The sequence below is a fragment of the Girardinichthys multiradiatus genome, chromosome 22 (assembly GCF_021462225.1).
Source record: "Girardinichthys multiradiatus isolate DD_20200921_A chromosome 22, DD_fGirMul_XY1, whole genome shotgun sequence".
Taxonomy (NCBI): domain Eukaryota; kingdom Metazoa; phylum Chordata; class Actinopteri; order Cyprinodontiformes; family Goodeidae; genus Girardinichthys; species Girardinichthys multiradiatus.
In genome coordinates, this window is record NC_061814.1 from 6,151,685 (window position 1) to 6,166,166 (window position 14,482).

The 14,482-nt window shown below is 41.3% G+C and overlaps 1 protein-coding gene across 1 annotated transcript; it reads left to right on the plus strand.

Moving 5' to 3' along the window:
* Positions 1-4,511: 4,511 nt before the first annotated feature.
* Positions 4,512-13,171, plus strand: calhm3 (calcium homeostasis modulator 3). Its single transcript, XM_047351964.1, has 4 exons — positions 4,512-4,798; positions 8,667-8,794; positions 8,900-9,027; positions 12,436-13,171. The coding sequence occupies exons 1-4, from the start codon at positions 4,512-4,514 to the stop codon at positions 12,880-12,882; spliced, it is 990 nt and encodes a 329-aa protein (XP_047207920.1). The 3' UTR covers positions 12,883-13,171.
* Positions 13,172-14,482: the final 1,311 nt, after the last annotated feature.

Below are 14,482 nucleotides of genomic sequence, written 5' to 3' on the forward strand. Positions count from 1 at the left end.
ATGGTAAAAACAAAATAAAGACATTTTGATTGTGCCATTAAAATGTAAGAGGACCTTTAAAAGGGATTCCATCATGTTATGAAACCCAAATGTTGGAAGTTTAACGAAAGCCAGCATTGAAACCCTACATTGACAAGATGGATAACTGCTGCAGGGCCAGAGGTCAGCCATCTGTCAATTGTGCAGAGACTCCCAAATCTGACTCCTGGGGGGGGGTCCCCTGGATCAGGATGATACAAATGCTTCAGTCCCTCCTGGCACAACACTCATCCTTAGCAACAAGCTGAGGATGAGTATTGTGCCAGGAGTGACTGTACAGGTATGCCTCAAGATCTCATAATGTATCTGAAAAAAGCTAAATTATTTTGTCTCTTATTGCAGAAAGTAAAAAGAAGAGGTTAAGACTAGAAATGGTCTGGCTCACTGTCACGCACAGCGTGGGCTCTGGAACCTAGCTTCTCGAGAGGTTGGATTCTCTTCTACTCTGGAGTAGAGGATGACACGGGAGTGGATTTCTCTCCTGTCCCATCCCAATTCCAGACCAGCATAAAAAAAATAATCCTGTCCCATCCCACTCTTGGTAAATTGACTCCCATTCCCATCCTGCTCCCATTTAGAACGACTCCCACTCCTGTGCCTCTCCCTTTTTTGTTTTCTTAATTTAGTCTTTTGGCAATTTCTTTCTTTGAAGGACCAGTTAGGTCCCTGTTTTTAGCTGTAGTAAAGGCCAGTTAAAGTACAAAGAATAATAATGAAGAAATAAAATATCAAACAAGGAAACGGACCATGCCTATCTCCGTTGAATAAACAAAATGTACATAGTTGTATTTTACTCATTAAGTGATTGTTCCTTTGAACAATGACATTACTTTTATGTTTCAAGTTGCTGAAACAAAATAAAAATCCACCTAGCAAGAGAACTGTACTTGGTGAACAAAAGTGCAAAAAGGCATTACCTTCACAATTTAGAAACTACCTCAATGGTTCACAGCCCTGGTCCTCAGGGACCCCTTCCCTGCAAGTTTTAGATGTGTGTCTGCTCCAGCACACCTGATTCAAATTCTGACATGACCTATACAGGCATCAAGAATGGAGGGGCAAACTGGACAAAATTAATACAATAAAATCATCAAATAAATAAATGTTGTGAATGTCCCATAAGTGAAGTAAATGTAACATTAAATGTGCCATTAAATAAAAGGTACCATTTATTTATTTAATACATCATTAGAAACAAATGTACCATTATGTCATGAAATGGACTATTATGCAATTAAATGTGCCACTGAATAATTAAGTATAATTTTAAAGACGACATGACGTAATTACTGATACACTTAATATTTAATGATGTATTTAATAAATTGTACATTTAATGGTACATTCATATATTTTTTTTGGTATTTCACAACGTATTTATTATCTTTGATTAAGCCTTTCCCCTCTACTGTGGCAAAGGCTCTTAAATCTTTAGTGCACATGCGAGCAGTTTTGTTGGTCAGATGAGACTTGACACGTGATGGTACTTTTCGTTTGACGAATGAAGAGATGCAGGGCTGATTCAATCCAGAATTTGCCTTACAAGTGTGCCTTAATCATTGGTGAACTTGATTACGACTAAACACGTTTTACAAGCAGCGTACTGCATGTTAACACCGCTGCATTCAACTGTCCTGAAGTTCGGTCATATTTGCGACTTTCCTGTCAGCTCTATGAGTTTAATAGATAAGTCCTTCTGACTTTACGTTGCAAATCCAATTTTACCACGTTCACTTCTCCACCTGTGTTTGCTCCCTCCATTCTGAACGCAGGTGGAAAACATCGATCAGAAACACTGTTGGCTTGTGGGTCGTGTAGTTCGTTTAAATTGCATTATAGTATAGGTTTTCTTGGAAAAAAAACTACACAATGGCGGCCTCGATCCAAGTTTATTTGTCTTAAAGTTTATAACAAAGTCTCAGTTTTACATTTCCAAAGACAATTGATCCTAGTTTGTTTTCCCTCCTATTGGTTCGTTCCCGCTCCCGTCTGCTCCCGTTCATTTTTTATCCTGTACCTTCCCAATCACGTGATCTTTACTAATGCTGTCTCCCATCCCGTGACCCGTGGGATTCCCGAAAATATGTCAGCCTCTACTCTGGAGTGGCCCATGAGGAGAGGTGGCAGGCTTCAGTTGGTTTGCTTGTCGCCCCTCAGCTCAGCTGTCTCATGTTGGGATTGCATCCCTGTGCCTTCAGGTCGGGGACAGGTCTCTGACTGTTGTTTCAGCCATTGGACTGAGCGGTGCTGCAGAGGACCTGGCCTTCTTGGCTTTCCTATTGGTGGTGCTGGATCATGCCCTTTTTGGGAACTCTGTCATTCTACTGGGGGACTTGGGCGCCCAAGAGGAAAACGACTGACACCTGGAGTGTTATGATTGGGAGGAATAGCTTTCCCGATCTGAACCCAAGTGGTGTTTCATTATGGGACTTTTGTGCCAGTCTTGATTGTCCATAATGAACACTATGCTCAAGCATAAGGGTGTTCATCAGTGCACTTGGCACCAGGACACCCTAGGCAAGAGGTCTATGATCGACTTTGTAGTCGTGTCTTTGGACCTTCGGCTGCATGTCTTGAACACTCGATGGAAGAGTGGGCCTGAGCTGTCCACCGATCACCACCTGGTGGGGTATTGGATCTGCTGGAAGAGGAGGAATCCTTACAGACTTGGCAGGCACAGGCTTGTAGTGAGGGTCTGCAGGGAATATCTGGCGGAGCCCTTGGCCTGGAATGTATTCAACTCCTACCTGCTCCTGGAGTATGGAGTTGGGGGGCCTTTATGACGTGCCATCCAGTCTCTGTACAAGCGGAGCACGGGTTTGGTCCGCATTGCCGACACCAAGTCGGACCTGTTCCCGGTCCCATGTTGGACTCCGCAGGGCTGCCCTTTATCAACAATCCTGTTCATACCCCCCTCCTTGGATCCGGTTTGGGGACCAGTGCATTTTCTCCCTTCTTTTGCAGATGAGGTGGTCCTCCTGCCCCACCTCCAGCCAAGACCTACAGTATGCACTGGGGCGGTTCACAGCCAAGTGTGAAGTGGCTAGAATGAGGATCAGCTCCTCAAAGTCCGAGGCCATGGTTCTCGACCGGAAATTGGTGGCTTGTCCTCCTTAGGTTGGAGGGGAGTTCCTGCCTCAAGTGAAGGAGTTCAAGTATTTTGGCGCCTTGTGCACAGGTGAGGGGAGAATGGAGGTCGACAGACGGGAAAAGGAAAAGATGAACAGGGGGAACGGATGATCTTAATCAGATGGATCTCCCATGGTGGGATCGTACACATATGTACTGTTCTGAAAAGTTGATCTTTGAAACTAATCTTGGAAAGTAATTGAAGCACAATTTTGTTCTTTTGGCATGATTCAAAATCCAAAGCTTTCTTGATGTTGCATTCCATGATACTGTTTTTGTTAATGATCCAAAAGACAACATCCATTCATCTTCTGCTGCCATGTCCTGTTCAGAGTTACTGGAGCCAATCACATTTGTTTGTCAAGCAGTCAAATAATTATTTCACTCTAGGAAACACTGAAGACTTTCACAACTTATCTTGAGTTACCTTGATTGTTTGTATTATTCTTTCAGTATTTAGGAAAAGTAATGAATTATCTTGTGGAGCTTGTACACCATAAAAACAATCTTTCACCAAGGAGGCAAAGTTAATCCTTGTAAAAATTTCTCTTCATGCACTATTACCATTGTGTTCTTCCTACTTCTCAGCAGCTGCTGCCCAACTCCAATAATCTGCTGAGCTACGTGGTTTTGCCTCTGATGGAAACAGAACTGCAGTAGTGTCACATAAACCCAGGAGAAGGAAGGAAAAATGTTTTAATGTTTATCTGAAAGAAACTAAACCTTTTAAAATTAAAAGCCGCCAGTGGGAGCTCTAGATCTCAATCATTTTCTGTTTATGTGCCAGTTAAAAATCAAATTGAGAAGAAAAATATCACTTAAACATTTAGGAAGAGGTAGTAAGATTCAAGCATACTCAACCCACCATGCATTTTCCCTACAAATGTGGAAATTAACCATCTTTTTAAAAGTGGGAGACTTATTGCCAAGAAGTAACAAATTTTTTTGTTTCAGTCCAATTCAATACCACCCAGTTCTATTAAATAGCAGTTCTGTTTCTTCCAAGTTGTTATCCATTCCAACACAAATTCAATACAGTCCAATTGTGTAAAGCTTTATGCATCAAGCTTCAGGCTCTTTAAAAATATGGATTAGTGCTTTAAGAGCAGAGCAGGACAGGGTGTGTCCATGTCACCTGCTCAGGTGTATTCATGCTCAACACACCCTGTCCTACACAAGCACTAAGATTGTTTGTAGGATAGTAGCATCTGTGGAGTTTGTGACTTTCACAAATGTTAGCTCACATTATCAGGTAGGGACTTTGTATTTCTCTCTACTTTGTAAAATTCAACTGGAAATCTGTTTGTTTCCAACCAGAGGTTTTGAGCACTTCTGTTTGAGTCATGGATCGTCTGAAGTTAGTTCTGCAGTACTTCCAGTCCAACTCAGAGTCCATCTCTAATGGAATCTGCATCATCCTGGCTCTGGTTAGTGTCAAGCTCTACACCAGCTTTGACTTTAACTGCCCGTGCCTTCCTCAGTACAACAAACTGTACTCTCTGGGAGTTATGATAGTCCCACCCATCGTTCTGTTCTTCTTGGGGGTCCTTGTCAATCGACATACAGGTGTCATGATGGATGAGTGGATGAGACCAGTTGGGAATCGATCCAAAAATCCTGCAGTGGTTAAGTGAGTAAAATATTTCCTCAGTGAAACTAGCACAATCCACAAATATAGAGCATAGATTTATAACACAGAGGGACATATTTCTATCATGTATTCCAGCTCAATTTAATGAAAACATTCAGTTTCTCAGAACATTACAATTTTACATCTGGCTAATAAAAAATTATTTTTGATTCAGAAATGTTATGTTCTGGTTGCAATAGTCTACTGACCTGACAGCTGTTCAGCAAACAGTGACACCCTTCACAGGGAGAGGAAGCCACAGAAGCTGGCTAGTGAGCACTGTATCCAAACAAATCATATCAAATGTATTTATATACAGGTCCTTCTCAAAATATTAGCATATTGTGATAAAGTTAATTATTTTCCATAATGTCATGTTGAAAATTTAACATTCATATATTTTAAATTCATTGCACACTAACTGAAATACTTCAGGTCTTTTATTGTCTTAATACGGATGATTTTGGCATACAGCTCATGAAAACCCAAAATTCCTATCTCACAAAATTAGCATATTTTATCCGACCAATAAAAGAAAAGTGTTTTTAATACAAAAAACGTCAACCTTCAAATAATCATGTACAGTTATGCACTCAATACTTGGTTGGGAATCCTTTTGCAGAAATGACTGCTTCAATGCGGCGTGGCATGGAGGCAATCAGCCTGTGGCACTGCTGAGGTCTTATGGAGGCCCACGATGCTTCGATAGCGGCCTTTAGCTCATCCAGAGTGTTGGGTCTTGAGTCTCTCAACGTTCTCTTCACAATATCCCACAGATTCTCTATGGGGTTCAGGTCAGGAGAGTTGGCAGGCCAATTGAGCACAGTGATACCATGGTCAGTAAACCATTTACCAGTGGTTTTGGCACTGTGAGCAGGTGCCAAGTCGTGCTGAAAAATGAAATCTTCATCTCCATAAAGCTTTTCAGCAGATGGAAGCATGAAGTGCTCCAAAATCTCCTGATAGCTAGCAGCATTGACCCTGCCCTTGATAAAACACAGTGGACCAACACCAGCAGCTGACACGGCACCCCAGACCATCACTGACTGTGGGTACTTGACACTGGACTTCTGGCATTTTGGCATTTCCTTCTCCCCAGTCTTCCTCCAGACTCTGGCATCTTGATTTCCGAATGACATGCAGAATTTGCTTTCATCCGAAAAAAGTACTTTGAACCACTGAGCAACAGTCCAGTGCTGCTTCTCTGTAGCCCAGGTCAGGTGCTTCTGCCGCTGTTTCTGGTTCAAAAGTGGCTTGACCTGGGGAATGCGGCACCTGTAGCCCATTTCCTGCACACGCCTGTGCACGGTGGCTCTGGATGTTTCTACTCCAGACTCAGTCCACTGCTTCCGCAGGTCCCCCAAGGTCTGGAATCGGCCCTTCTCCACAATCTTCCTCAGGGTCCGGTCACCTCTTCTCGTTGTGCAGCGTTTTCTGCCACACTTTTTCCTTCCCACAGACTTCCCACTGAGGTGCCTTGATACAGCACTCTGGGAACAGCCTATTCGTTCAGAAATTTCTTTCTGTGTCTTACCCTCTTGCTTGAGGGTGTCAATAGTGGCCTTCTGGACAGCAGTCAGGTCGGCAGTCTTACCCATGATTGGGGTTTTGAGTGATGAACCAGGCTGGGAGTTTTAAAGGCCTCAGGAATCGTTTGCAGGTGTTTAGAGTTAACTCGTTGATTCAGATGATTAGGTTCATAGCTCGTTTAGAGACCCTTTTAATGATATGCTAATTTTGTGAGATAGGAATTTTGGGTTTTCATGAGCTGTATGCCAAAATCACCCGTATTAAGACAATAAAAGACCTGAAATATTTCAGTTAGTGTGCAATGAATCTAAAATATATGAATGTTAAATTTTCATCATGACATTATGGAAAATAATGAACTTTATCAAAATATGCTAATATTTTGAGAAGGACCTGTAGCACATAGAAAAAGCACTCATTGGCCAAATGTGCAGCATGCATACCAAAACAACAAATTACAATTATAGTTCAAATTTAAAAACAATTACCCAAACAATTTGCCAGCTGCTGTTGGCTAGCTACCTCAATCTGGAGAACAAGAAGCGCTGCGATTTCCACCGAGACCAAAAATAATAACCTTGGTGAAAGTGGTTGTAGTAAAACTGGATGTTTGCAGTTCAACTTAAAATAGATCTGAATGTCATCTACATACGAATGAAATTAGATGTTATATGTTTTAAAGATAAAGCCTATGGGGAGCATGTAAATGGAAAATAAAATTGGCCCAGGAATTGATCATTAGGGAATTCCACATGTGAGGAGAGCTGAAGTGAAAACAGATTCTCCAAAGCTTACAAAGAAACTCCTATCAGATAAATAAGACCTGAACCAGTCCAGTGCAGAGCCATGGTGCCACATACCTGTAGGTCCAGCCAGGAGATTAAAATATTGTGGTCAACTGTATCAAAGGCAGCGGTTATGTTTAAAAGAAGGAGAACAGCTGAATCTCCAGAATCAGTAGCCAATAAAAGATTATTAAAAAGTTTTAAACGTGCAGTTTCATTGTTGTGAAGGGTTTTAAAGCCTGATTGAAACATTTCAATAATATTCTGTGTTTAAAAATGATTGCAACTGAATAAAAACTATGCCTTCTAAAATGTCCTATTAAAAAGTTTTGAAAGTTTTAAGATTGGCCTAAAAATTAAAATGATTGATGAATCAAGGTCAGGTTTCTTGAGCTATTTAAAACAGGCTAGAACCACACCTAATCAGTCTAGAAAGTTGAGTGAAAGTGAGGTAGTGAAGTAGTAAGGAATCACAGCAGCAGAAATAACTGTGGCCTTGAGTGGATTGTGAAGCAAACCTCTTCAAGAGTTTGTGGCAAATTCACAAAGAGTGGACAGCAGGTGAAGTCAGAACTTTAAGTTCCACCATACACAGACAGATCCAGGACATGGATTACAACTGTCACAGCCACTCCGGAACCAGATGCAGTTTACTTCAATATAAAAGTAAAGTTTGCATTTCATTTAGAAATCAAGGCTCCAGAGTCTGGAGGAAGAGTGGAAAGGCACAGAATCCAAGCCGCTGAAGGTCCAAAGTAAGGTTTCCAGTCAGTGATGATTTTGGTAAAGCCCTGTAATCTGCTGGTGTTAGTCCACTGGACTTAACTCAGAGCAACTATCTACTAAAGCATTTTAGAAGACTGCATGCTTCCTTCTGCTGACAAGCTTTATGGAGATGCCGATTTCACTTTCCAGCAGGACTTGTCCCACACCGCTAACAGTACAAATGTCTGCTTTAATCACCATGGTAACATTAGCAAATCGTTCTGACCTAAATCCCATAGGGAATCTATGCAGTATTGTCAAGAGGAAGAAGAGAGATGCCAGAACCAAACATGCAGATGACATTCAGAGAATGGCATCTGCATGGAGAACAACCACGGGTTGTTCTCCATGCCACGCTGCGTTGATGCTCTAATTCATGCAAAGTCCAGAACAACTACCGAGTCAAGATACCATACAGAACATGAGCACACTGTTCAGTATGAAAAGTTACTTTTTATTCTTGTTTAATAGTTTCAATTGGTCTCATAGATTTAATCTATATTACTAAAATGAAGGAACTTTTTTATAATATTCTAACCTATCAACAGGCCCATCATCTGGACAGAAGCCAGTAATGGCCAGGTTCTTTACACTGGATGTACATTTAATAAACTTAGGATGTAGAAAGATAAATGAACCAAGTTTACAGCAGGATATATTTGAGATCTTTTAGCCAGTGTAATAGAATGAAATCTTTCCACTTTCAACCATAATACTTCCATTCTAAAGATGAAAATATTCGGACCCAAAAATCTTGTATCTGATATCCATCCTACATCTTCTGGTAGGTACCTTTTTTCTGCCATGATTCAGAGGGCCCTGCTTGCTCCTATGGTGTGGATTCTGGTCACTTTGTTGGACGGCAAAATTTTCATCTGTGCTTTCAGTGTGAGTGTAGACCCTGGTCTTTTCTCAGGTAATCATGAACCCTGCTCTGCACAAAACAGAGTGAATCATCCTACAGGCTGCACAGTTTTTTTTGGATGCTTTGCCTGTTCTAAAATGTCACATGTTTCCTTAGGTGTACCTAACAACACAGGTCTGGATGTCATTAAAATCCTGGCTAAGGTGCCCTGCAAAGAGGACATTATTTTCAGGAACAGCTCTTTCCGTAAAGCCGTTTCCCGATATGTCCGCTGTTATTCACAGGTGAGCTCTGTTAAAAACTATACTAAACTTTTTTTCAACACTTGCCACTCATTATATATACATACATATATATATATATATATATATACACACACTGCTCAGAAAAATAAAGGGTACACTCAAATAACTTCGTAGATCTGAATGACTGAAATATTCTCATTGAATACTTTATTCTGTACAAAGTTGAATATGCTGGCAACAAAATCACACAAAGATCATCAATGGAAATCAAATTTATTAACCAATGGAGGCCTGGATTTGGAGTCACACACAAAATTAAAGTGGAAAAACAGACACAGGCTGATCCATCTTTGATGTAATGTCCTTAAAACAAGTCAAAATGAGGCTCAGTATTGTGTGTGGCCTCCACATGCCTGTATGACCTCCCTACAACGCCTGGGCATGCTCCTGATGAGACGGCGGATGGTCTCCTCAGGGATCTCCTCGCAGACCTGGACTAAACCATCTGCCAACTCCTGGACAGTCTGTGGTGCAACGTGACGTTGATGAATGGAGCAAGACATGATGTTCCAGATGTGCTCAATCGGATTCAGGTCTGGAGAACGGGCGGGCCAGGCCATAGCTTCAATGTCTTCATCTTGCAGGAACTGCTGACACACTCCAGGCACATGAGGTCTAGCATTGTCCTGCATTAGGAGGAACCCAGGGCCAACCGCACCAGCATGTGGTCTCACAAGGGGTCTGAGGATCTCATCGCGGTACCTAATGGCAGTCAGGCTACCTCTGTGGAGCACGTGGAGGGCCGCGTGGCCCTCCAAAGAAATGCTACCCACACCATTACTGACCCACTGCCAAACCAGTCATGCTGAAGGATGTTGCAGGCAGCAGATCGCTCTCCATGGTGTCTCCAGACTCTGCCACGTCTGTCACATGTGCTCAGTGTGAACCTGCTTTCATCTGTGAAGATCACAGGGCACCAGTAGCGAATTTGCCAATCCTGGTGTTCTCTGGCAAATGCCTCCAGGCTCTAGACAGTATGCTGACAGACCGACCAAACCTTGCCACAGCTCGCATTGATGTGCCATCCTGGATGAGCTGCACTACCTGAGCTTTTTGTGTGGGTTGTAGAGTCCGTCTCATGCTACCACGAGTGTGAAAGCAGCACCAACATTCATAAGTGACCAAAACATCAGCCAGAAAGCATAGGTACTGAGAAGTGGTCTGTGTTCCCATCTGCAGAACCACTACTTTATTGAGTGTGTCTTGCTAATCGCCAAACATTTCCCCCTGTTGTCTATTCCATTTGAACAGCATTTGAAATTGATTGTCAATCAGTCTTGTTTCCTAAGTGGACACTTTGATTTCACAGAAGTTTGATTAACTTGGAGTTATATTGTGTTGTTTAAGTGTTCCCTTTATTTTTTTGAGCAGTGTAGTTGACTTTGAACTATTAACTCTGTAGCCAGAGAATTCTCCAAACAATTTGATTAGGTCTACCAGTGTTGGAATGGAAATATCCAAATTGGACAAATATATAACAACATCATCTGCAAAGAGTGACATAGTATGCTCCAGTTTCCCTATTTTATTACCAACGTTTTATATTTATTTATATTTATATAGCACCTATATCAGACTGCAGTGCCTTACAAAATACAATTAAAGGAACACAAAAAAAAAAATAGCAAAAGGAATAGGCTGACATCATAAAAGATACAGTCGGTCAAAGCAGCCCAGGGACCAGTGAGGTTAAAATGCTGATTTAACAAAGAATGTCTTAAGTTGCATTTTAAAACCATCAACAAAGTCCAGTAATAGCAAGTAGTGTGAGAGTTCATTCCACAGTCTTGGTCCAACAGTTTGGAAGGAGCTGTCTCCTTGGACCCTGCTCAGGTGTTGCTTTGGATGGCTCTAAAACTACTCATGCATAATTCCTGTCCATAATCTTTCTTTAGATTTTTTTTGTCCTGCTTAAATGTTTCAGACCAAACTAATGTTAATATCACTTAAAGATTACCAAAGTACAAGAAGGTGTTGTCAAATAAGTACTCTGCACGGCAGGTAGCTACTGTATGTTGCCTTGCAGCAAGAAGTTTCTGGGTTTAAATCCCAGCCTGGGCTCTTTCTGCATGGAGTTTGCATGTTCTTCCCTCTCTAAGGTGTGGGTTCTTTCTGGGTACTTCACCTTCCTACCACAGGCCAAAAACATAACTGTTAGGTTAATTGGTCTCTCTCAATTGCCATCAGGTATGAGTGTGTGTGCATTGTGTGTCCTGTTTGTCTATGTTGTCCTGTGATGGACTGAAGATCTGTCCAGGGTGTCTCCCGCCTCTTGGCCAATGACCATTGGAGATAGGCACCACTCCACTTTTAACCACACTTTTTGGAAACCCAAATTCCATTTAACTAGCCACACCCAAATCACCTCACTAGAACCTATCTGACAAAATGAAGTAGGCTGAAAGATCTAAAGAAGCATCACATCATGTCCTGGTCTGAAGAAATACAAGGACAGATTAAAAGCAGTGCAAGTAACTACCATTCTAAGGCTTTTTTCCCTTAATAAATCATTTGAAAATAGCTTTTTTGTTTTCATTCTGGTTATCATTGTCTTATATTAATATCTGTTTAATGATCTAAAACATTGCCCTGCAATCGACTGGCGACCTGTCCAGGGTGTACCCTGTCTCCCTCTCATAGACTGTTGGAGATAGGCACCACCTCCCCCGTGACCCACCATGGAAGAAGCGTTAGAAAATGACTGACTAACTGACTGATCTAAAACATTTAAATGGAACAAAAAAAGCCAAAACAGAAGCACTCTGTAAGGGGTTAAATACTTGTTTTGCAGCTTTGTAGGTTAGGTAACTGAAATAAAATGAAATGAGACACCAATCTACTCATTAACAAACATAGGAATAAAACATTGGTATGTATGTATGTGGCATGTTGGTGCGGTTGTTGGTTTTTGTTGTCATTGTTCTGTTTTATCCCTACACCTCACTCCCTTCTGTTTTCTTCTTTGGTGTCCCCTTCAGCCTATGCTGTCCAGTGATGTTCTCAAATTAAGAATGATAAAGGTTGCATTATTTACAGTAAATTTGTCAAAACATTGGAAAGCTATCAGTCACACATACTGAATGCCTAAATGCCAGACACCGCATTTGGGCATGTTTTTTTCTTTTGTTTTTTTTTTTCTTTAGAGAACAAGAAAACAGTGGTAAAGAATCGGCTGAGCCTACAACAGCCTTTACTTTAGAGAGAAGAAAATAATGACGAGGGCGAACTGAATGTGCAGAGTTTGGGTTAAATCTCAGAGAGTGGAACAGGTTCTTGTTTGCACACACACCCGTCCACATACAAGATGACAATGGGTGATGATGGTTCTTTATAGATGACCAATAGCTTTTGTTGGTTTTGTGTTGCTTGTTTTTCACAAAATTTTAGGCAGTTGGCTGGTCCATCCTTTTGTTTCTGATTGTCCTGGGAGCAATGGGACGCCTTATCAAGCCCTGCTTTGATGACCACGCCACCTTCTTGCAGACACGATACTGGAGTAATTATCTTGATGTGGAGCAGAAGCTTTTTGATGAAACCTGTGTTCTGCATGCACGTGACTTTGCTCGGAAATGTGTGGTGCAGTTCTTTGAGGACAAGGCAGAAGGTTCTATACTTCATCTTCCACATCCACCCTTCATTAGCAACGTCAGTCAGAGATGGGAGGATGAGGAAGAGAAACTTCATGGGATAACAAAGCAGGAGCAGATGAACAAGCTGCTTAACAACTGGTACTACAGTAAACCTGAACTGGATGTGACCAGGATTGCACACAGACCTAGGCCATGTGTAACCTGGGAGGACCCAGGAAGGAGGACCTTATACTCAGATGTTTAAAACGGACTGTGCAGTGTTTGGTGGCTGCATGTCTAAAACAATCAACTATTTTACAGACTATTGTGATGTTGCAATTTCCCCATTGAAGTAGTGCACCCAGCCAGAAGCGTCTACCTGAAAAGCCTGAATTCTAAGTAGAATTTCAATTAATCAGTTCTCATCAATCCTGATTTACAAATCTAATATGGCTATGATTAGCCATATGATTATGATTATCATAGCATGGTGATAACCATGATTTCATTGCACTGTTGATGGTTTGTATCGTACACATAGACTATACTGTATCTGTTTGTGAATAGCCTCCATCAGAGCCTGAATCAATAAAAAGGTCCTAAAACAACCCGTCTTAGGAGTGTGCTAACTTTTTCCTGATTTCCTGACTTTTTTGCCCTATCACAGTTATTTCTTGAACTCAGTTTTTGTCTCTAACTGCAGTTAGCTAGAAATCTTCAGTTTTATCAAAGTTATGCTAAAACTGCTGATATGCTGTTTCTTATCTTGCCACCCATGTTGCTGTCTCTAAAAATGCATTTTATATGAATCTGAACTTGAACAACCACTACAGATTTTACAAAACCTCCTGTTACATGTTAGAAAGATGTGAGTCATTCTGTGCAGGCCCCCATGTCATGAAATATTTATTAAGTGACTAAATCATAAAATAAATGGGGCTATTGCTGAGGTGGTTCAGGCCCCTGATCAGGATGCATCCTGGATGACTTCCTTTGGATGTCTTCTAGCCATGTTCCACTTTGAGGAGATCCCAGGGCACACTTGAGTTCCATGGATGGATGGATAGATGGATGGTCTTTCTTTTGGAGGAACATGAAGCAATTGACATATTGAGGGGAATAGTGTTGGCATTATTGTATATGCAAGAATGTCTTATGTGTTTACTATGTATAGAATAATCCACAGGCATAATTACCTAGAACACGGCTCAGCCAGAACTTATAAAAGGGGGTGGGGGGGGGTGGTACTGGTGAAGCTCTAAAGTTTGCCTGAAGAAGTTACAATTTTGGGCTTTATAAGGAAATTTTTGTCTCAGCCATGTCAATAACGAGGACGTCTGACAAGGGTGAAGTTAGTTTTACGTTGGATATTAGATATTGGATATTCATGCTCTGCAGATTTACCGGGGTTTTCCTCCTGTTTGATCCAGTGAAGGCAGTCTAATTGCAGCCAGCTGCTCTCTGCCTGCTCCCTCCTCCTGCAGAGGCTGTCAATAAGTTTGCATAAACCAAATAAACCCAACTTGCTGTTTCATGGTGTTGTTGTTTTGTGTGTTTTGGAGGAAATGTTTGTGCGTTTGAAAATCTGGTTTTATGTGTGATCAGCTGGTTTAAGATGTTAAATAAATACAGCATGTAATTCAGAAAGCTGATGTGTCCTTTTTCTTTTCTTTCAGTATATAGGCATGGTTTATGATTTGTAAATAGTAAAATTATATTTCGGTTTGACCCGCTCCAGCCATTTTGGTCCTTAATATTGTTGTAGTCGCTTTTGATTTTTATCAACTATTCCCTGTAGTACCTCAGGGAAATCCTTCTCATTTCTCCTGGTGCCATGGCCATTCAGTGAACAGCAGTCTGTTCAT

Bases quoted from the DNA above. Each gene is read 5' to 3' on its own strand.
- calhm3 (XM_047351964.1), top strand. From the start codon at position 4,512: ATGGATCGTCTGAAGTTAGTTCTGCAGTACTTCCAGTCCAACTCAGAG. The intron at 4,799-8,666 runs GTGAGTAAAATA...ATCTTCTGGTAG, and splicing joins AAAAATCCTGCAGTGGTTAA to GTACCTTTTTTCTGCCATGA. The intron at 8,795-8,899 runs GTAATCATGAAC...ATGTTTCCTTAG, and splicing joins AGACCCTGGTCTTTTCTCAG to GTGTACCTAACAACACAGGT.